Source organism: Phalacrocorax aristotelis, chromosome 3 (assembly GCF_949628215.1).
Source record: "Phalacrocorax aristotelis chromosome 3, bGulAri2.1, whole genome shotgun sequence".
NCBI lineage: Eukaryota > Metazoa > Chordata > Aves > Suliformes > Phalacrocoracidae > Phalacrocorax > Phalacrocorax aristotelis.
In genome coordinates, this window is record NC_134278.1 from 76,610,958 (window position 1) to 76,632,132 (window position 21,175).

General features: G+C 40.3%; 1 protein-coding gene across 13 annotated transcripts in view; it reads left to right on the forward strand.

The window, feature by feature from the left end:
* Window positions 1–757: 757 nt before the first annotated feature.
* The window catches only part of QKI (QKI, KH domain containing RNA binding), a 158,320-nt gene continuing 137,902 nt past the window's right edge, over window positions 758–21,175 (forward strand). For all 13 annotated transcript variants that reach the window (XR_012659702.1, XR_012659703.1, XR_012659704.1 and 10 more), the window contains exon 1: window positions 758–1,504. Coding sequence is in view for 10 of the 13 variants with exons in the window: in XM_075088057.1 (XP_074944158.1) it covers window positions 1,363–1,504 (142 nt within the window). In the remaining 3 variants the exon portion in view is untranslated. The remainder of the gene's footprint in view (window positions 1,505–21,175) is intronic.

Sequence of the window (21,175 nt, forward strand, 5' to 3'; positions counted from 1 at the left end):
ATTGCTCCTCGCGCCGCTCCTCCACCTGCACCGCCCACCGCCCGCGGGCGCATGCGCAACCAACCACCACCCACCTCCGCCGCGCGAGACCCCAGCCGCGCTACGCGGCGGTACTGTGAAGGGCGGGTGCACGCGCCTCGGCGCGGCTCTCCCCGCCTCCGGAGGCGCACGTGACCCGGCCCCGCCCCCTCCCCCCACCCCCCACGCGCAGAATAGGTGAAGCGACAGGACTTTGTTTAGACGAGCTCTGTGCGCGCGCGTGTTTCCGCGGGGCGGGGGGAGGGGGGAACCGCACGCGACGGTGCGCGCCTGCGCCGCCTGCCCACGCGCGAGCGCTCGGGGGGGGGTGTGGCCGGGGGCGTGGGAGCGGGAGAAAACCCCCCTTCGCCCCGGCGGCGCCCCCGCCCCGCACGCCGCTGCCGCCGCCGCCGCCGCCCCGGGCCCCCGGAGCGGAGGGGGAGCTACAGGCAGCTCCGCCAAGCGGCGCTGCCGCCGCCGCCGAGTGGCGCCCGCTCCGCCCCGCCCCGGCCCCGCCCCCCGGCGTGTCCCACCCCCGGCGGCCCGGCCCCGCCCCCTCCCCTCCTCCTCCTGCCGCCGCCGCCGCTGCTGCTGCCAGCGCAGCCTGAACTGAAGCGAACTCCAGAGCGAACTGAGGAGAAGTGAGGAGGCGGCGGCGGGGCTGAGACTCACCAGCCACAGGCGGCGGCGGCGGCGGCAGCGGCGGGAGGGCGGGCGGGAGCGAGCGAGCGGAGAGGAGAGGAGGGTACGCCAGGCGCAGCGCGGCGGCAGCAACAGCGGCGGCGGCAGGAGCGGCGGAGAGACGCCCGCGGCGGCTCCTCGGAAGCGGCAGCCGCGCCAGCAGCGCCCGCCCGCCCCGCTCGTCCCCTCCCTCCCCCGCTCCCCCCCTCCCTCCCTCCCCCGCCGCGGAGACAGGGGGCAGCGCCGAGAGGAGAAGCCGGGCTCAGCGTGTGTGCGCGGGAGGAGGAGGAGGAGGAGGAGGAGGGGGGGACACACCGAGGACTGCGCCGGCCGAGGGCGCACGGAGCAGGGAAGCGGCGGCGGCACCGAGAGGCGGCGGCGGCGGGTCCTTGTGCCCGGGGAGGAGGGCGCAGCCCGCACGGGGGTTTCTACCGAGTTTCCTCTTTTTTTTCCGGTCCTTCGGACTCGGCGGCGGGTCTGCGTTTGTCTCCGGATTTGAATCCTCCTCCTTCTCCTCCTTCCTCGGGGAAGCTCCCCTCCCCGCCCCCTCCCCTCCCCCACCGCCTCCCTGCCCGCCCGGATCCAGCCGGGCGCCCCGTGCCGCCGTCGCCTCGCTCGGCGGAGCTGCTGCGGGCGCTCGCCGTCTCTGCGCGGGCTTGGAATATGGTTGGGGAAATGGAAACCAAGGAGAAGCCGAAGCCGAGCCCCGATTACCTGATGCAGCTGATGAACGACAAGAAGCTGATGAGCAGCCTCCCCAACTTCTGCGGGATCTTCAACCACCTCGAGAGGCTGCTGGACGAAGGTAAAAGCGCTCGCTCGCCCGGCCGCCCCCTCCCCCGCTCCGCCGCCCTGCCCTGCCACCCCCCTCTCCTCCCTTCCCCGGGCCTCCGCGCCGCTCCCGGGGTCCGGCCCGGCCCCCAGCCCCAGCCCCGGACGGGCGGCGCGGGGAGCCCGGGGCCTGTTTCCCCTCTCCCCGCTCCGCACGCTCTCGGCCCCTGGCTGGAGAGCCGAAAACAAAGGGGAAGTGTGGGCTTTCCCCGCCCTGGCGGCCGCCGTGCGGTGCCGGGGGACTCGGTGAGGCGGCGAGAGGGGGGGGCAGCCCCGGCCGTGCAGGTCCCCGCTCCCCCCGGGGGGTTGGGCTGTGTTGTCCTTCCCCCCCCCCCCCCCCTTATTTTCTCTCTTTCCCTTCTCCGCACCGTCCCCTGGAGCCGGGGGAAGGGTGGCCGCCGCTCGGAGGGGAGGGAGCGGGGAGAGGAGCTCAGGAATGCGCTCAGGGGGAAGGCAGGGAGAGGGGGAGGGCTGGCGGCGCGGCGCTGCCCCGGCGGGGCGCGGGGTGCTGGGGGCGCCCCTGGGAGCGCGCCCGGCCCGGCCCGACCCGGGCCCCCGGCGTGGGGGGGGCGAGGGGGGGCAGGGTTGGGAGGGTGTTCGGTTTCGAGATTTGGCCGTTCTGGAAGCTGCTTGAACTTGAATGACTAAGACGGAGGGGGCTGAGCTCTTTCTTCAGCTCCAGCTCTACCCCACCCCAAACTGGCCACGAACTAATTATAATTTTCCTATATTGCGAGGGAAGCGCACACACTCTTCTCTCAGCTATCCTTACCTTTTCAAGAAACTAACTTGAAAGACTCCTACGTGTGATTTTTAGTGTAGGGAAAAAAAAACCCAGGAATTACGAAATTGCCTCGCCTGCTCCTGCCAAATGCCGGCGGCCGCCCCCGGCCCCGCACCCCGCTCCCGCCCTGGGGGGGCGAGGGGCCGCCGAAGGGGCTTGGCACCTTCCCCCCCCCCCGTTTTTTTCCTCCTTTTTTTCTAAATAAACTCTTCAGGGTTGCGTATGTACAAATAAATAATCACATTTTAGAAAGAAAAAAAGGAAAAGTATACGCTGGGAACTTCACGCGTCCCATACGTCTTCCCGCTACAGTAGGAGACCCACTGTGTTAAATATAAGGCGATACGGTTGTTCTCAGTATTTTAAATTCGCTTTACGCTGGGGTTCACAGGCTTGCTTTTCTTGTTAAAAAGCATTTCCTTTCTCACCACCTTAAACCTAGGCTTTCTGGAGAGTTAGACCTGTTTGTTTAATCGGATTTGGTACCCCTGTAGAATATGATAAAACAATAAATTATTTATACACTTTCAACTTGTTGGGATTCTTAGCGTGAAATACTGAATTTCATGATTTCTAGTTAGGGTTCTTGTTTGCGGACATATTCCTCTTCGCTAAAAGAAGTTTGGGAAGTTGTTGACCTCGGAAGATGAAAGAGCTGGTTATATTTGGTAGAACAGCTCCCCGCCCTCTCCCAAGACTGTAAAAATGAGATAGCGACGGTAGTACAACAAAAAAAAGCATATCAAGAAAATGCTACCTTCTGAAATAAACGATAGAGGAGTTAAAAAAAAAAAAAAAGGCCAGTGAAGAATACTGAAAGATGGACTGTGGGAAGCGATATAATGGGAGACTGTTTTCATTTTCAAGGTTCTTGGTGAAGTTTGGATTTATATTGGAGCAAATACAGATGTGAAAAGTAAAACTGTTTAAAACTTATGTTCTTGGTCACCATAGCAAACAACCTCTTTGGAATACTTAGATTTACAATAAACATCAAGAAGAAACTCGACTGAGAAGATTTCTTTTTAGCACAAATGAGCCTTCCAGAGGCTTGATGTCGTATTTTTAAATTCCCGAATCTTGTCAACTTAATGTACTTGGCCAGAGGAGGCCTGAAACTTTTTTTGGGGGGGTGGGGTCAGAGAACAAAAGAAAGAAAAATATTTCCTTATATGAAAAGGACATTGAAAAAGGAATGTCTGAAATCTGTACATCTTTTGATACATATTTAAATATTGAAAGCTCTGGAAATCTGTTTTGTGAAGTATTGGAGTTCCAGAATGAGGGCTGTGGAGGCTCTTGCTGAAAAAGTTTAAGGATTGTGTTGGAGCTATTCTTCACACTCTTCTTTAAAAGAAAAATAAATAAAATACAATCTGTGTTTCTAAATAGTCTCAGGAAGAAGTCTGCTATCCCTTTAAGCTTTTCTGCTTTTCCTGTTTACGTTGGCAATTGGGTGGAAGTATTGTGGAGGCAGAAAACTTTTTGGAATGCTGAAAAAAATGCTTCATGCAAATCTAGTAAATTGCTTCAAGACTTCAAAATTTGAACACTAAGGGGCGCCAGTTATTTTTGTTTCCGAGGCCTGAGACTGGCCTCTGAATGCTGTTTCTGACTTGAGTAGTGAAATTAAGAAATCTAATAGAAGATACCAAAGAATGACAAAATACTTGTGCGTTTGTGCAGGTATGTATATTTGCAGGGACTTACATATATTGTATGCTTACGTGCAGTATTACATAGGTGGAATAGACAATAGCAATGAACAGCTGAGAAGTCGGAACAACTGTTGTTCTGTAAAACACCTCTCCCACTTACCAAAGGGGCACTGTGTTAAATATCTTGAACCCTACTGACATCCTCCAGAAGAGTTTAGCAATAGCAATCTATACGTTTGCTAGAAAGGTCTGCAAGGTTTACAGTGCTTACTTAAATGTATAATATTTAATAGTTCTATCAGCTGTTTCATGGCACTTTTGATAGTACCAAATATTAGGGACAGGTGTGTGTGTATATATATTTATACATATAATCTAAAAATAAAGTGAGAGTGTTCATATTCCCTCTTTGCCCTCTCCCCTCCACAGTTTGGTTTGCTTCTTCTAGTTTATTTTTTTGTGCTTTAGGTAGGTGGGGTTTTTTTTAGTTACTATACAACTATTTTCCTGAAGGTTTTGTTTATGCTTGAGGATAATAGTACGATCAGCCTTTGTCTTTTAGTTTGTATTGGTCAAACTGAAGAAATAAAGTCATGACCCTAAGAGTTCAAACAAATGAAACATGAGATTGCTTTCTCTACTGGAATGCTAGGGATTTTTTATGTGTGTATTTTTACATGCTGGTATTTAAAAACAAAACTCAAATGAGCTTGTGTTGTGATTACTTCTTGTAATTGTATGCAACAAGAGATAGAAATGAACCTGTCTGTTTAGATGAAGAACGGTACATCTAATCTGGTTAGGTTTCAGAATATGCACCTACTTTTTTGGCCTGTTTTTGTGCTCTGTGTATTATCCGAAACACATTTTCCTCTCTGAACTCTGTCCTAGTGTTTGATCTCTGGAAAATTTAGTGCTTAACTTAGTAGAGGGTCTCTGCCTTACGGCATTTGGTTTTGAAGATCTTCTTTAAATGTGAGCGGTATATGGAGGAAACTTTTTTTCTTCTTAAAGGACTACTTTATAATAACATATGAAAGTCACATTTTTGTTTAGGTTATGGATACTTTTGCATATGTGTGCTTTCAACTTCTTGTGTGTAAATAAGGCTTTTGTGGATTAACAAGGATGTTTAAAGTGCACATCATAATAACTAGGAAGCTGGATTGTTTTTATCAGACTAGTGCAAACCTGTGGGAAGAGAGGGCTCTTCCTGAATGTGGAATAGGCTGTATTTCCTGTCATTGTTTTCACCGTCAAACGTGACCTGATTTTTTTTTTTTTTTCTCTTTTGCGCTTCAGCTTCTCAGATACTAACTTTTATGATTGTAACCTGGATTGTTTTTATCTGACAACTTGTATGTTTTAATGGTCCCCTTTGTGGAAAATGAACAAAGCTGTACCTTTTTTCTTACACTTTTTTAAATATAAATTGAACACTTCAAACTCTGCAATTGTGCTATGACCTATTGAAATTAACAAGGTACTTTGTTCACAATGTGCTGAGGGAATAAACCCAAATATGCCTAAAATTACTACCTGAGTTTTGAGTAGTGTAATTTCTATATTTGTTTTGTTTTCTTGAACCTGTAAGTGGTCAAAATGTTGTACCCGACTGGAATGTACACAGACCAAACTTGTCGTCTGACTTTTTTTTAAAAAGGTATTGACACAGACTTTATCAGGAATTCATTTTTTCCTCTGTCAACTATACCTCAAACTTCTGCCTTCCTGTCAAACTTGTGTTGAAGGTGACTTGAAAGTGTGTCTACCTTTAAATGTAAATTGAGCCATGCATCTAGCTTTTGGAGGTAAATCCAATTTCAAGTCAAACAGGCTGCCTCTTCTGACTAGCAGTTATAACGAAGCTAGCTGTAAAACCATCTAGGTAGGGATTAAGGAGGATAAATTTTTCTTGGATGTTGTGCTCCCTGTTTACTGCGCTCGCTGAGAAAAGTGCATGTGAATTTACAGAGCCTAGCACCCCAAATTGCAGTTTTTGTGTCAGTCTCATTGTCTTAACTAAAATGTCTGTGTGAGTTAAGACTGAAGAGCTGTGTTCTGGTGTTGTAAGTTAGTTCTCCCTGAGAAGTTATCTCGTTACTTTTGTACGTAACATTGTTTGTGATTATGTAAATGTAGCCTGTGCTTAGCTAGGGTTTTGCTGACTTGTCAGTTTTGGTGAAGGGGCATTGGCCACATTAGCATGTCTGCTTTTCAGCTGTATTGGATCTTGCGCTAAAACCCCATTATTTCATTACAAACTATTCCTCTTACCGCGAAGTTAAGAGATGACTAGGATAAAGGCCTTATGATAGGTGTTTGCCCAGAGAGTCTCAGAAAGATTTTTAAACTTTGAGTTACGTTAAAATTTTACAAAACAGCGTGCAACAAGAGCAGTGGGTATGATTTGTGTGCTGTTTATCAATAATGCTCTTTTGAATCTGGTTCTTTAGTAATCTCTGAATCTTAAGATAATGGTCTGAGGCATTTTTCTGATTTATGATTGTCTCATAATGAGGAGGTTGTAAAGCTTCTAGAACTTCTGTGTTCTTCCTAAGAGTTGTTCCGAGGTGTGGGTTGTTGGTTTTTTGGTTTTGCGTGGTTCGTTTTTGTAATTCCTTGGCAGCCTCTTGTAACATCAAAACAAAAGCTCCACTGCATTTAGAGAAAAGGTTTGGGTTTTGTTTTTTTTTAAAAGCTTGGGAAAAAATATTCAAAACTTCCCCCCACCCTCCTCCCTTCAACAGTTCAGTTCTTTTTAAAAGAAGTTATTTTTGGAGCTGTAGATGCAACATTTATAGGATTGCAGTCACCTGGCATGTAGCTTAAAAAGACGGTGTTGTTTTGACTGATAAAAGTTTTAAGATAGTAAAGCAGTTATTTTAAGCTTCTGTTTGAAATCAGTTTGTTCACTGTTGCTTACCAATAATTGATTATTAGAATATCTGTCATCAGAGGGTTTTTTATGTAAGAGTAACGGTTGTAGATTTAGTTTTGTGCAAGAGCTGCTGACTGACTTGTCTTTAAACTGGGAGAGGTGTGTTTGAATTTTTCATCATTTTTGTTTATTATTACTTGTTCTTTAAGGTGGGAATTGAGCTGCATTTTCTTCATCTGAAATTGTATGCAATAGTTTCCAAACTAAGTGGTGTCATGTAAAAATCTCTTGCTGTGGTTAGAAGCAACTGGCCAAGTGCGGGTTAGATGAGAGAGTGGCACACGATGCTCTCATAATGCACAAAAGAAAAACTGAAGGTTTGTTGGTTAGTATAATAGTAAAGTGTGTGGGGGGGGAAGGAGTGCCCAACCACCACCAACTGAGAAACATTTATTAGATTTTGAGAGCACTTAGAATGTATTAATTACAAACATAAAGTTTACATGCATCAGAAAAGGTCAAGTCAGAAAAAAGTTGCTGGTGTTGGATGAACGCTGTGCATATGAAGAAAAGGCTGGACATTAAATGAATGGTTACTTTTGTAGTTCAGTAACTTTTTTGACCAGGTTATCTGTTTCAGTCCTTCTTAAAACTTTCTTCCTCTGAGTACAGTGCCAAATCAGGGACGGGATACTAGAAAAGGTTTGAATTGTATAGGCTTCAGTAGAAGAGCAAGTACATTTGAATTGTCTGTAATTACTGTCTGTAACCTTAAAATGCTCTCACTTTTGGAGAATGCATACCGATACAGATATCATATTAATTAGATGTATTATTAGATGCTGATCTGATATATATTCCGTGGCTGACAGGATAGACCTGTGTTAATGTCAATTACCAGACCACCCTGACAGCTCAGACTGAAGTATGGGGGGAGTCTGCCATGGAGACTGATGGTTTATATTCGGCTGCTTATAGGGAATGTTGGGGGTGGGAGAGAGGGGAGACGGGGAAAATGCCTTGCCAGGAAAGCTGTGAAGTAATGCAATGCCCTCACTTGCTGACCCTTGTCTTTGCTGAAACATATCTCTCGGCTTCTCATTCGGGCTGTGTGAATTTTTCTGTACTGATTTTAATCAAAATGCATACTATGAAAATCTTCTGTTGATTTTTTGATGTTTTATTGAAATTTTATAACCCAGTGCAAAGAAAACTAGTAGGAACAGTAAAACCACCAGTGTTGTTATCTCGTGCTTAAGGCAGTTGGTTAGGTCAGTAGAAGCACCATGTAACATGTAAGATACTCCTGCGGTTTGTAGCTGGAGGATTTAGGTCTGCGAAGGACATTGGAGCTGGTTTTTGAATCGTTAAACAGATGGTAGGTGTAATGTTTATAATCTGAATTAGATCCCTTTGCTCTGCTGAGACAGAGTTGGGTTGCAGAAAGTTAAGCAACATTACATGTCTGCTTTTGACTTGAGAAAACTTCCCGTGTTACCTTGCACAGTGCAGTCCAAGTAACTTCTGGGTTTGGGTTTCTTCTGGCTGTTTTTCTTGGAAATGTTTAATAGAAGTGGAGCTCGCTTTTTAATTGCAGAGCTTAGATTTTTGAGGCAATTTACGCTTGAATGAGCAAAGCAACCATGACAACTCTAAAGAGAAATAATATCCAGCTTCATTAGCAGAGCTGCCCCTCCACAGTGTTTTCCTTGTTTCCATTAGAAAGGTGTCTGTTGCAGGCTGGTTGGTTGTATGAGAACAGCAGCAACAAGGTGGTGCAAGTTAAAGTTGTGCTATTTGGGCAGTTGGGTTACTAAACCTCTGTTGTCTGGGTCTCGTACCAGAAGTTGCAGCTTTTTTGATACTCTGCAGTTATTTTAGTAGGTGGTAGTGCTTGGAATGAGTGTGGTATAATGCTGATTATTTTTATTTATTCTCATGGTTTAAAATACTGAGTAAAAATTGAAAAGATTTTCAATTACTTTTCATTTGAGAATGTATTTTTATACTTGGTGTCAAAGTAGTAAATTCTGTTTCTCAGTTAATCACAAAAAGTCATTCTCTTCACGGGAAATGGCAATAGGTAGGTACTAATGGGTTTTCTTTTAACGTTTTTGGTGGTGTATAGTTGATTGAATAGCACACTGGAAGTCAATCTTTTTTGAATCTTTTTTAAAAAATATTTTTGCCTGTTTTGCGGCTGCACCTGAATACTTGTACATAACTCCATACTGTGGTGGGTTAGAGATTTTCTGTGTTTCCAGCACAGGGTGTACCAGAGCAATGTTTCGATACTTTGTAATGTTATTGCAGTGCTCCAGGAAGTGCGTGGGTGGGAAGGCCCTCAGGATATCAGTTTTTAAAGGGGATGAACCATGAAGCAGTTTCTGTGATAACTGGCTGGCATCTGAGCATATTAATACTGGGGCACCTAGCATTTGTAATGGTATATAACCTTACGTTTACCCTTCTTTAAGACTTGGTCTGAAAAGGAAGAAAGTCTCAGCACGACAAACAATTAAAATAACGTTTGCTGGGAAGTTACTTTGACATAGTTCTGAGGGGTAATGCATCACAATGGCTGCTGATGTCAGAGCAGAGGCAGGGGAAGATAATACAGTATTTCATACCTTTATCTGGTGGATCAGTTTCTGGCTTAAAAGGTCAGCTGACATTCTGGACTGGTCAGAGGGGTTTTTTTTGCTTTGTTTTTGTGTGGTGCTGGCTTTCTCTTCAGACAGATCAGAGCTGTGATCAGACTCACCATATGTGATGTCAGGGTAGTTGTGTTGGTATAATGGCTGAGGTGGCTCGGTACTGAAGATGTAGAGCAGAGCCTTGGGGAGAAAAATATTTGCTTAAATATCTACTTTAAAGCCTGAAACTCCTAATTCGTGTCAACTGATTGTGCGTCTGGTCCATTCAGAATTGTAAGGACGTGACTATTTTCAGGCTAGCTGACTCTAGATGGAAGCCAGACTTTGCGGAATTCTTTAAATCCTTCAGCTGCTTCAATAATTAACCTTACTGTTTTGTCTAATTCAGATTAAAGAACTGCTCTAGAAATCTTTGTAACCATTGCTTCATTGAAATGTCCTATCCTAACTGCAGTATGTTTTCTTCATTAGTGTCTAGGAGATGGAATACGCCTGAAATCTTAAAAAGTAAGAAACAGATCCACCTAGCACAAGAATTAATAAAAACTCAAATGTTCTGGTTTATATATTTAAATGGCAGCTCAACTAAAACATTCAGCTCATGTTGCATAATGCTTGCATTTATTTATCAATCTTTGAAACAGTAGCAAATCGGTTAATATTCTTAATACAGCTTAATATAGTAACCTGCAACAAATTATATCAAAACTCGATTCATAATTTTCAGTAGTTAGATGCAGAGCAAGCCAAATCCACTTCTGTTTGCTGTGGAATATTTTTTGTTTCTTTGCAGGAATGGGGAGGAGAACACAAGGAGAAACTCTCTGACCCAGTGCTCTTTGCTTTTCAGCAGTGTTGCTCATCTGCGTGTGCTGTTTTTAGTTAGTTTCAGTTTGTCTCATGTTGAAGGAGCATGAGCTGCACCCCTACTTCAGAAATTAACAGTGACATTTCTTCAAAAAGTTGTCAAACTGTTGTTGTTCCCCCCTGCCCCCCCGCCCCCAACTTCCAAACTAACTTTGCCTCAATAGCACATGTATAATCTATTGACAAGCGTGTTCTCAAACAGTTGGTTTGTATGTTAAAGTTGAAGGTTAAAATGCTGTAATAGGCCCAGCTATCTTGTTTAAAGTACGGTGTTTTTTGCTGTGAAGGTTGTCTGCACAGTGAAAAAACACTGCGTGTCAGATGATGGCAGAGACAAGTTGTTGGTAGTTCTTCTAATTGCTTAAGTAGCCTATCATTTATAAAGATAAGTATAGTCAGAAAGGCTCATATGTGGTCATTGTGCGAGGGAATTACTACTACTTTAAATCACTCGAGGCTTTTATGGAAATCTGACACTGCCTCTGAATCAACCTGAAGCAAGACTCCTTATACGGATTCTTTTGTTTCCTCTTTTCACATAGTTCTGTCAACTTTGTGCACAACTAGTAAACAGACTTGAACAAAATCTGGGCGCAGATGATATGGTAGGGATCAGAAATTAATTCTAACCAAGATTCTAGCAGGAAGACTGATATGTGTATTAAAACATCTTGAGAGGAAGAATGATACTTCAGTATCTCTCAGGTATAAAATTGCTTTTAGAAGGGAAGTATATTTAGCTGTTGTAATAATGTTTTTACAGAGAATTGAGTCTCATGTTTTTAAATTTCTTGCAGTGTTTTTGTGTTCATCCTCTGTGGATAAATTTTATTTTTGTGACAAGGCAAACATAATCCTTTGGGAAAAAATCTGGAGAAAACATTACCTAAAGATCAAATCCTCCTCAGAAGAAACTGAAAAAAAAGTACAGCTGGCTTGCTTGAGAAAAGCTTATTAAGCTTATGGACTTTAAAGAACTTTTTTGAGACTTATGGCATTTAAGAAATATACTGATATTTTGAGGAGCAGGAGGGGAAAAACTTTCCTATATCAACTTAATATAGGGTTAATTGAGGTTGAAATCTGTATGGATCAAAGTACTTACAATTTCTAGTAATTCAGGTGTAGCTTCCAGGGAAGCAAGGAATTGTGCAGAGACTCTGCCTATAGGTAACGGGGTACATAAACCTAGTGTGTATTGATTTAGTAACTGTGTTTTATTCATAACTATTCATGAGGAATCTAGTTGGTTCCAAATGGGAGGTTTAATGCACACTGAGGGCACTTGGTAGTGCCGAGTCTTAATACTGCTAAGTGTCTTCAGAAGGGTATTCTTGCGTCAGCCTCAGATTAACATAGGATGAATAACAGAGCAATTCATCAACTAGGCAGCTCTGAAGAGTGTCAGCAAGAAAGCTGACGATGATGAATTGGAGAGAAATGGATGCTGTGGTAGATAGCCGCTAACAGCTAACGCTGGAGTGTTGAGGGATGGCAGTTGGTATTTAGGTGTATGCTGGGTAATTAAGTGAGGAGGGACTGCACTCCCTTGCTTGGCTGAGTAGAAGAGAAACATGTCCCTTTTACGATTCAAGAAGGGTACTAAATTCAACAGCTTAAAATGACAGATGGACAACTGGTTTGTACTTGATTGAAAAAGATTTGCATCATGCTTTAGGGCTGATAAATGTGAGTTATGATTTGAAGACAGACTCCCAAATGTCCCTCAAAGTCTGCAATCGCAGCAACCTTATTTGGCAATAAAAATTTGCATAAGTTAACTTTGGGGCAGATTTAGTTTATTCTGAACTTAATTTTGCTTCAAGTTTTGCACTAGCCTTTCTTATACCTTACAGCTTTAAGTTACTTCCAGTTACTTTAGTTACTGGTTACTTTCAGTTTAAAATTTTTTCTTTTTTAATTTTTTTTTTAGGATAAAGAAGTAGTTGTGAATTTGAGGGGTTAAACCAGAAATAAAATTGCCTTTGTTTTTTTTTTGCTTCTATCAACATAATAGCATAACCAATTGGTTTCTGTCATGTGCACAGGTCTTTCTAATCCCATTTAATATGGTTTGTGCTAGAATTGTTTTTGACTGCTCATTGTTACATCCAATTGTTGAACATTTGATACACGGAGAACATTTTAAAGTAATAATCAAGTTCTTTACTTTGGTGGGGCTGTTTGTTTGGATTCTTTGACTGTTTAGTTACTGTAGGTAACTAAACCTACATGTGCAGACTGAAGAGTGGATGTACGGGCTTTCTCACCCCTGAGCAGAATTCAATACTGAAATCAGTATTGAAGACAAGCATTTCCGTATGTCACATAGAACTCATAAGTAGTATACTATAATGGTATATTATAGTATAAATTGCTACACAGATCAAACCACGTTTTTAGTACATTTTTCTGCTCTGGATTAATCAGCTTGGCTGCTGAAGGTTTTGAGTGATTGTTAATAACTGAAATGTGATCCTGAAAAATCGGCAAGATATTGTGTTCTCTCTTTCTTTAAACGTTTTGTTGTGTGCTCTTAGTGTTAAATTCCAGATACAAAGCAAGATACTAATAAAGTGCTAGCATTTAAGGAGCCTTTTTCCTAGCCTAGTTATGGGTTAGTAGCTTCTCGTAGTATGTAACAGCTTATGTTGTTATAAAATTTTTTTTCTTGTTCTTGGAAGGTGAAGGAATGAATATTGCTAGTAATGAAACATGGATAATTTCCAGGCTGTTAAGCTAATTAAGAAAACTTAATGCCACAGATTTGGATGCAAATACTATGAACCTATCAATATCGGTATAATGAAAAAATTAATGCAAAGGACATAGTACATTTTAAGAATGTATCACTGGGTAACTACAAAAATGGTAATATGTCGATCTTGAAACTGATAAATTAATGAAATTGGTGTTCAAAAGGAGCAGAAAAATCAGAGTACGTTTTCTTGAAGCACTTGCATTTTGAACTGAAATGTCTTTCTGCTCAGAAAATGTTTCCAATTTACCAAGCTAACATAACAGTTTAAGTAAGCCTTCAAACATTATGAGATTATATGCTACATTTGATTTAGGAAAGGGGAATGACACTGAGATACAAAGGTGTCAGTAACTGTTGTAGTGTGAGATCCGAAGTAGGTCGTCATCTGGTTCGGATCATCTGTTTGGCAGAACACTTTCTTAGGATAAGAGAAATGGAGATACTTTATATAGAAGTTAATGTTTGTACAATCTAATAAAGACTTCCTCTGCATGTACTGTCTTTTTCCACCTTAACGTATATTTTCCCTTGTGCTTGTAACAGTGAGCCACTCTAGCCACTCCTTGTCCTAACCTTTTCTGACAAAGCAAAGAATTACAAAGCGGGCGTATTTCATATTGCAGCACCATCAGTGAAACTGCAGTCACTTGCACAAAAAGTAACATCAAAGAGGTTTTTTTTTTTCTAAACCTAACTCCTCTAAGGCTTTATATTTTGCTATTGTGTGAAAACAATACAGTGTTTGATATGAGACTTCTGAGACCACATTCTCTCTGAAGAAGGCAGCATCTTTTTTTGTTTGAAAGGTTAATGGAGCTTAGTGAAAAGCAGTATGAGTTACCAGAATGGTGTTTTTCAATCTATGATTTGCAGACCCACTGCATGTGAGGAGTTGCTGAAGATAACAAAGGAAAAGGAAGTCTGTTGTTGGGAAGTTTAAATAGTCTACACTGAGCCTTCACCTTTTTTGGGAACTTTTTTTTAGTCTGTAAGTGGAAAAGTTTGAAGACCACTGATTTAAAGGCACCTTGATTATGGCAGTTGTTCTTGTCCGTGGGCCAAAGTAAAATTTTGAAACAAGAAACTTCAAGGAGATCACGAAAACAAATTGCGTTCACCATTATGTAAATCGAAACTTGTTTCACCTATCTGCATTTATTAATTTCTTAGGACTTCCTCCTGTTATATATTTACTGAACTAGTGAGCATGATGTCGCTTTCCCCAGATGAGACGTAAAGAATCTAGTAATATTTATCAATAGAGTCCAGTTTGCAGCACTGCAGCTCCAAATTATATTAATATGTTAATTGCCAAGAGTAGGTATGAGAGATGTAACCTACTGAATTCTGTTTTGTATGCTGCTGTTATAGAATAGTTTTGGTAGTAAATTGTCTTTAAGGGCATCTGCAGCTTTCAATTTTACTTCCATTAAAATAGCCACACTGTTGTCTTCATAAACAAGGAAGTTTCAGATGCTCAAGTAGCTTTAGCTGTAAATACTTCAGGAAATGTGGTGTTTGTGTGGTGTTTGTGGGTTTTTTGTTTTTGGTTTTTTTTCTCCAAACTTTTTCCCCACCCCACCCCCCCCACCCCCCCCACCCCCAAAAAAAAAAATGGGCAGCTCTGTGAGCTCATAAATTATCTTGGAAAACAAAAAAAAGTAACTTACAACATTGTTTAATACATAGTAGTCCAGGTGCACATCCTGCCTATGTAGCAAATCCATTCTTTAAATAAATCCTTAACTTAAGGTCCTTTCTGGTGGATTTAACAGATAGATGGAACCAGTGTAATCAAATCTATACTGTGTTAGAAACTTAAAATTGTGTTAAATTACAGGTGATTTAGAGTTAGCATTCAGTTTAATTATTGGGTGTTTAGTTTGTATGGTGGGTTGCACTTTTTGTGCTTGTTAGTTTGTTCCTAAAAGAGACAGTTCTTAAACTCATTGGAATTTGTCAGCTAAAGAGAAGATCAAGGGTTTTGTAGCTACTCCATAAAAACTTACATTATCTTCAGCATTTTAATTCTGTAGGTAGCAGAGATCTTGGCTACCAGACTGGTAAATAAAATACTAGTTTTGTGTTCATCTTCTCTGTCTGTTTCTACCATTTGTATATAGAAACGGATGCACTCTTCCCCCCACCCCCTTATTTCTCTTGTAGTAATGGTACTAGTTAATACCCCTCTTACAGTAGCAGGAAGAGGTTACCCAGTTATGAATGTTGTCTCTATGGACAAGATTTAATACTATTAGAAATAATGTTTTTTTCTGGTGTAGTTAAAAGTTACACATAAGACTGCTATAGTTGTAAAGCCAAAGGAGAGGGCTGGAGAGCCTACTTTAGACTTCACATATCTGGCAGTTTTGAATGTACTTTAAATAGCTGAAATGCTCTCTTTATGAATGAAGAGTAATTTCATATAGCTTAGAAATATCAGAATGACAAATTCTTACTTTTAAGTATTTTTGTTAAAAAGAAAACTTTCTGGTATTATTAATAAATGTAATGTAAATATATTTTTAATCTTGACAGCAAATAAGAAAATAATTTTGTTCTAAAATCTATTCTTAAAATACAATATTGAAATTTACTTATGGAACATGGTGGATATCATGATGCAAACTCGTACACGGGGTTTTTTATGCTGATTGCCTGTCCTCTGATATCTGTTGGTGTCACGCAGAGAACTTTCCTTTATAATAAACCACATTTTGGTTAATTCTACAGATTTTGACAAAACAGTAATCCTTCTCTCATCATTGTCTCAGTTAGAAAAGCTCCCATCTCAGCTTTTGCTGTAACGGCAAGAGGTAAACACTGATGCTGCATTATCTTATCTAGTTGATAATTTCATCTAATAGTCCTGGAATTTGATCTGCCGGTTGTTAAACGCATTGGGCTGTGAAATAATCGGAACTTCAGCTTGCAAATACCAAGCTATTGTTTTCAGTGAAGTTGAGTTGAAATCAGCTTTCTATGCTGCATTGCAGTGGAAACCAATTAATTACAGCATGACAAGATGCCATTTTTTATTGCTAAAATAAAATTATTGCTAAAATAATATTATTCTGCAATATGAACAAATGATTGGCAGTTTTGGTTGAAATTTGTTAGTTTTATAGACAAGTAGGCTAAAGAACCTTTGATTGTTCAACTTTGACTTTTAGAATTCATGTTTATGAAATGGCTTTTCAGATTTCTCTAATTTACAACTGCTGCTAATGCTATGTCCTTTTTATTAGTCATTGAAGTCTAGGTGGCGCTTCCATTTTATTTCATATGACCCATCTGATATGGTGCAGAACTTCTCAGTTGTGCAAGATGTAATAATTTCTGATATGTGCCCATGATTTACATTTCTTTAACTACTGCCAGTTAAACAGTAAATCTATATTTAACAGGTTTTTCTTATGTTTTAAAAAGGCATGTAAAAATTAACCAGAGCAACATTGCTACTATTTCCAGTGTTATGGTCTTCATTTATCTGGCCACGTAAAGTGAAACAAGTTAAGATAGCACAGGATAGTTTGACTGTTGAGATACATCAGCTTTGTATTAGGTTCTTTGCTTATCTGATAATAAAGTGTTTTTGAGAGAGAGAGAGAAATGACCCTTTTGAAATGCAGCTTGTTAATACAACTAATAATTTAAATAAGCTAACGTGTGAAATTAACTCATATGGTGCATATAAATTAGTTACCTCCAACACAATTTGATTACCTTTTAGTGTGACTAATACAGCTATTTCACATGCTAAAATGACATTCTTGTGCTTTTTTACTTGAATACAAAGGGCTTAATATTTTTTGCTTGCTGATTGTATGTTATCTTTCATTGTTTTACTGTAATTTAAAGCCTTTTATTCAGTGAAGCACAAGCCAGTATGAACTTAACTCCCATGTTTCATAAAGATTTGGCATGTGGCTTTTAGTTAGCTTTTATTCCTGTTGGTAGCTATCATGCTGCTGCTCTGTTTCCAGTAGTATACTTCTGGTTTTAAGTATAAATTTTACATTACTTCCTACTTAGCTCAGGTAGCATTTATATAAAGAAGCAAAATGAAGATCGGGCATTTCTTTTGATTCTTAGTGGAGGAGGACATTAAGACATGTAGCATAGTTTGCTTGAATTGTGTTGGCTCCTATGACTTCCATATCAAGAGAGAGTGAATATTTATTTTGCTTTTTTTTCTGAGTACTTTTCAGGCTTGCCCAAAGGCTTAAGGAAAAGTAGGTCATGTTGAGGTGGGAAAATCAGTGGAAACTTGAAAACAAAGTTTGTGGAAGAAAAGGACATTTAATATGAAGAGAACATGTACGTAAAAAAAATTCCTGTAAAGTGCTAACAAAAAAATACAAATGCTTAGATAAAGTCATATATTTTAGTAAGGAGTGCAAGGTGTATGTGAAGGTTTAGTCAATATGAGGACTGACTTTTATTCTCAGAAATATTTTGATTAATGCAGTTAGACAAGTTTAATGTCAATATATTTGATTTTAAACTGTTGACTTCTAGAAACACTTAATATAGGAGGTAATAGTGGCTTTTACTGAAAAAGTTGAACTAAAGCATACCACCTGTGAAGAACTTCCTCTGAGATATACCCGCTGTTAGGGCTTTCTCATGTGAGTGATAGGTCCTTGCGTTACATTGGAGGCGCTAATGTCTGAATGGATGTGATGGCTGCCTCGGCATGATGCTGCTGTTAGCAGTGAAAAATGTCTTCCTTACGATTCTTGTGCAGCAGGCCGTGGAGTGCAGCACATTTTTATAATAAAGGTGATGAATTTAATCGCAAACTGGCAGCCAAATGGAAATTGCAGACCTTGATACTGGGAGAAAATTGCCTATAAAGCAACTCCTGAGAGAGCAGGCTTTAAATTTATCCACCCATTTCGACATTGAGGAGAACATAGGAATTGCAGGGTATTTTGCTTGGCCTGTTTAGTTCAGATGGATGACACTTCAGTCTTCCTTTATTTAAGAATTAGATACAGTGTTGTGGGGTGGGGTGTTTTGTTTTTTTTTTTTTAAAATTGACCTTGCTGATTAAACTTCGTATAGTAAGACTTTTGGAAAAATCTATTCCCTTATTATCCTGAAATTTGCTCCTGTTATAAAGTAGGACCTAAATGCATAGCTAATTAAAACTTATCAACTGCTTCAGATTTCCCTGATGTCAGATTTAACCCTAATGTGATTTGAGCTTAAAAAAAATCATATCCATGTATTTGAAGGCTGTTTGCAGCCTTACAGTGATGTGAGAAGCTATGCCATAAATAATTTAACTGGTCTTGAGGTCCCACTGTAAGTAGAATACTTTCTCTGATAGTATGTAGTGTAATTTCTGATAGAGGCACAGCATTTTTCGAAATTGTTGGTACTGATGCATTTCAGCAAATCATCCTCTTAATCTCTCTTATTTTTAGCAGTGCCAAATGCTGATCTTCTTCCTATATAATAACTAGGAACTGAATTTACCAATGATTCCCATATATGGTAAGCACTATATTTAAAAAAAGACAAAACATTCTTTAGGAAGCTTACTGGAAGATGATATGCTTATCATCTGTTCATAGAAATAATTGCGAATAAATTCTCTTGTGTGTAGTTTGGTATATGCAGTCTCCGTCCTTTAGCGTAGTGAACTTTCTTTTGTAGTGTCATAATTTTTACAGCTTTCTCAAGATCTGTCATTCTTTTTCTGGGATGAGTGGTGTGCTGCCTTTTTAACTATGCAATTTTTTTTGCTTCTGTAAAGGAGAGCAGGAATAATTTCATACAGCTCACTGCAATAGTTCTTTGGCTTTTCCATTTGGCTAGGATTAGTCTTATTTTTGCTGTTCTTTCTTCCTGTTGATTAAATGTCTGTGTAGACTCAAGCTTCTGTATTGCCATTCATCTTTCCTAAGTTTCAGATTAAAAACAAACATAAAACCTAAAAACCAAAGGAATGTAATAGCCTCTTAAAAATGAGTTGCAACTCATGTTAAGCTAGTGGTAAGACATAGCAAAACTGCCAGTAGTAACATTTTACTCTCATACAATGTATGATTAATGCTGTATTTTCTTAAAATGTTCTGCTGTAGATCGATTTTCAAGCTAATTTTTTTCTACTTGCTTTTGTTTATATTGTGTGTATCAACACAGATCTTGCCCATCAAGGAAAGAGGGGAGGGTATTCTAACTTCATGTCACTATTTCTGTGTGGGTGGGTGCATGTACGAGCTCGTATGGTCTGATTCTAGTGCAGTGGTTAGTGACATTTATCCCTTGTAGTTGCATAAGCTCATGTTTGCAGTTTGGCAGTATTGTCTGTATTATATCAAAATGGGTTTTCTTCTGCTGCCTTTGTTTCATCTACTGTTGTCTTTACCTTGCATTTCAACAAGGGAAATTGGCTTGGTTTACTTCCTATATGCCATTCATCCTATCCCTTAATATTTATGTTTTGTCTAAACTGTTTTTTTCTTTTAGGTCTCTCCTTGTCACCAGATATATTGTGCTGACTACTTTCACCTCATTTTTCTACTTCTCCATACTATCTATATTATAAGCTTCCAGAAGTAGCTTTTTCTTGAGATGAAGTGAGATATTCTCTGTACAGTGCCCAGTGCAAAAGGTGTTACTGATGGTGTTATAAACTACAATGAAGACGCTGTGTGTCTTTTGAATTTCTTATTTATTTAAACATATGTGTTCTGTGCTGCTCACTTATTTTGTAAAAGTAACCACTGTTTTCTTTACAACATGCTCTGTTGGTTATTTTCCATTAAGTTTCTTTAGGGGTTCTAAAATTCATTATTTTAAAAATGTCTTTGTCATGCTACTCAAAATGGTGTGGACTTTCTTGTGAATTGTTACTGTTGAACCTTAGTATAACATATAAGAGAGTGCATAAATTTTTTCATATAATTTACTTTCTATGTAGCATTGGGTTTAATCTGTTACATGATATATTCCAGTCCTCCTGAAGAGTCTCAGTCTATTCTAATGTTTCATAGCTTCCATAAGTACTGTTTACTGCAGCTTTACTAATCATAGTTTAGCTTCTGTTTTGCTTTGTTGACTGAATTTGTAAAGCTCTGTTATCAGTTTGCCTCTAATAAATACATATTTTGGCATTTGTCATTAAGGAAAACTGTTAAATAGGGCATCTAGTCATTCCCAAATTTAGGAGTTGATCTGTGCATCTGATTGTGGGCCAAAACTTGTTAAACTGAGAATTAATGTATTTTGAGGAATCTTTACGAAAAACTTGGAAGCCCAATTTTTGTTGTTGTTCATAGTATTAGAGATGTTTTTAAAAACAAAAAATACTTCCTCTACCAACTTTTTATTTTTCTTGTTCTTAACCAGATGTGAAAGTTGTTAGGAGATCATTTCAGAAAGAGGAGATTGTTTATTTAGTACTGTTTGTGTAAGTGTGGGAAAGAACTAAAACATCAAGGTGGGGGTGTGAATCTGTAAAATTTGACTTGCCTTTTGGTTACTTTTCTGGCAAGAATGGAGGATGAAGGAAAGGAGATTGGAAGCAGAGTTAACTGCCCAGTTTTACTGATTGCTGCCACTTCTCTAAGTAGGCAAAACTGTTTACTGAAATCCAGAAACAAAGTGAATTTTAATAAGCTTCTCCAATGTTAGGTATGTGATTCATAATATTGAAATAATTTGGTAAAGTCTTAGTAAATGTGAGTAGTAGGTTGCTTAAATACACAGGTCTCTCTTTATCTTGCTGCAGAATGTGTTTGTATATTGATACCAACTGAAAACTTCAAGATCTCCTCCCAGTATTGGAAGTCCTGAAGAGGTATCCAGATATCTAATTAATCTGCTTTTCCTCCATCATGCAATCAGCAATATCTTCATGCTTCACTTCAATTTCATACTGACCTAAAGGGGAAATGTTGCAAGTGACAAAGATGATTATTCCCACAAATATCATGGTGTTTTGGTTGTGTGTTTTTTTTTTTTTTAAATTTGCTCCCACTTACCTAAATGGAGTGCAAAGCCCCCAGTATTTCTGCCCCC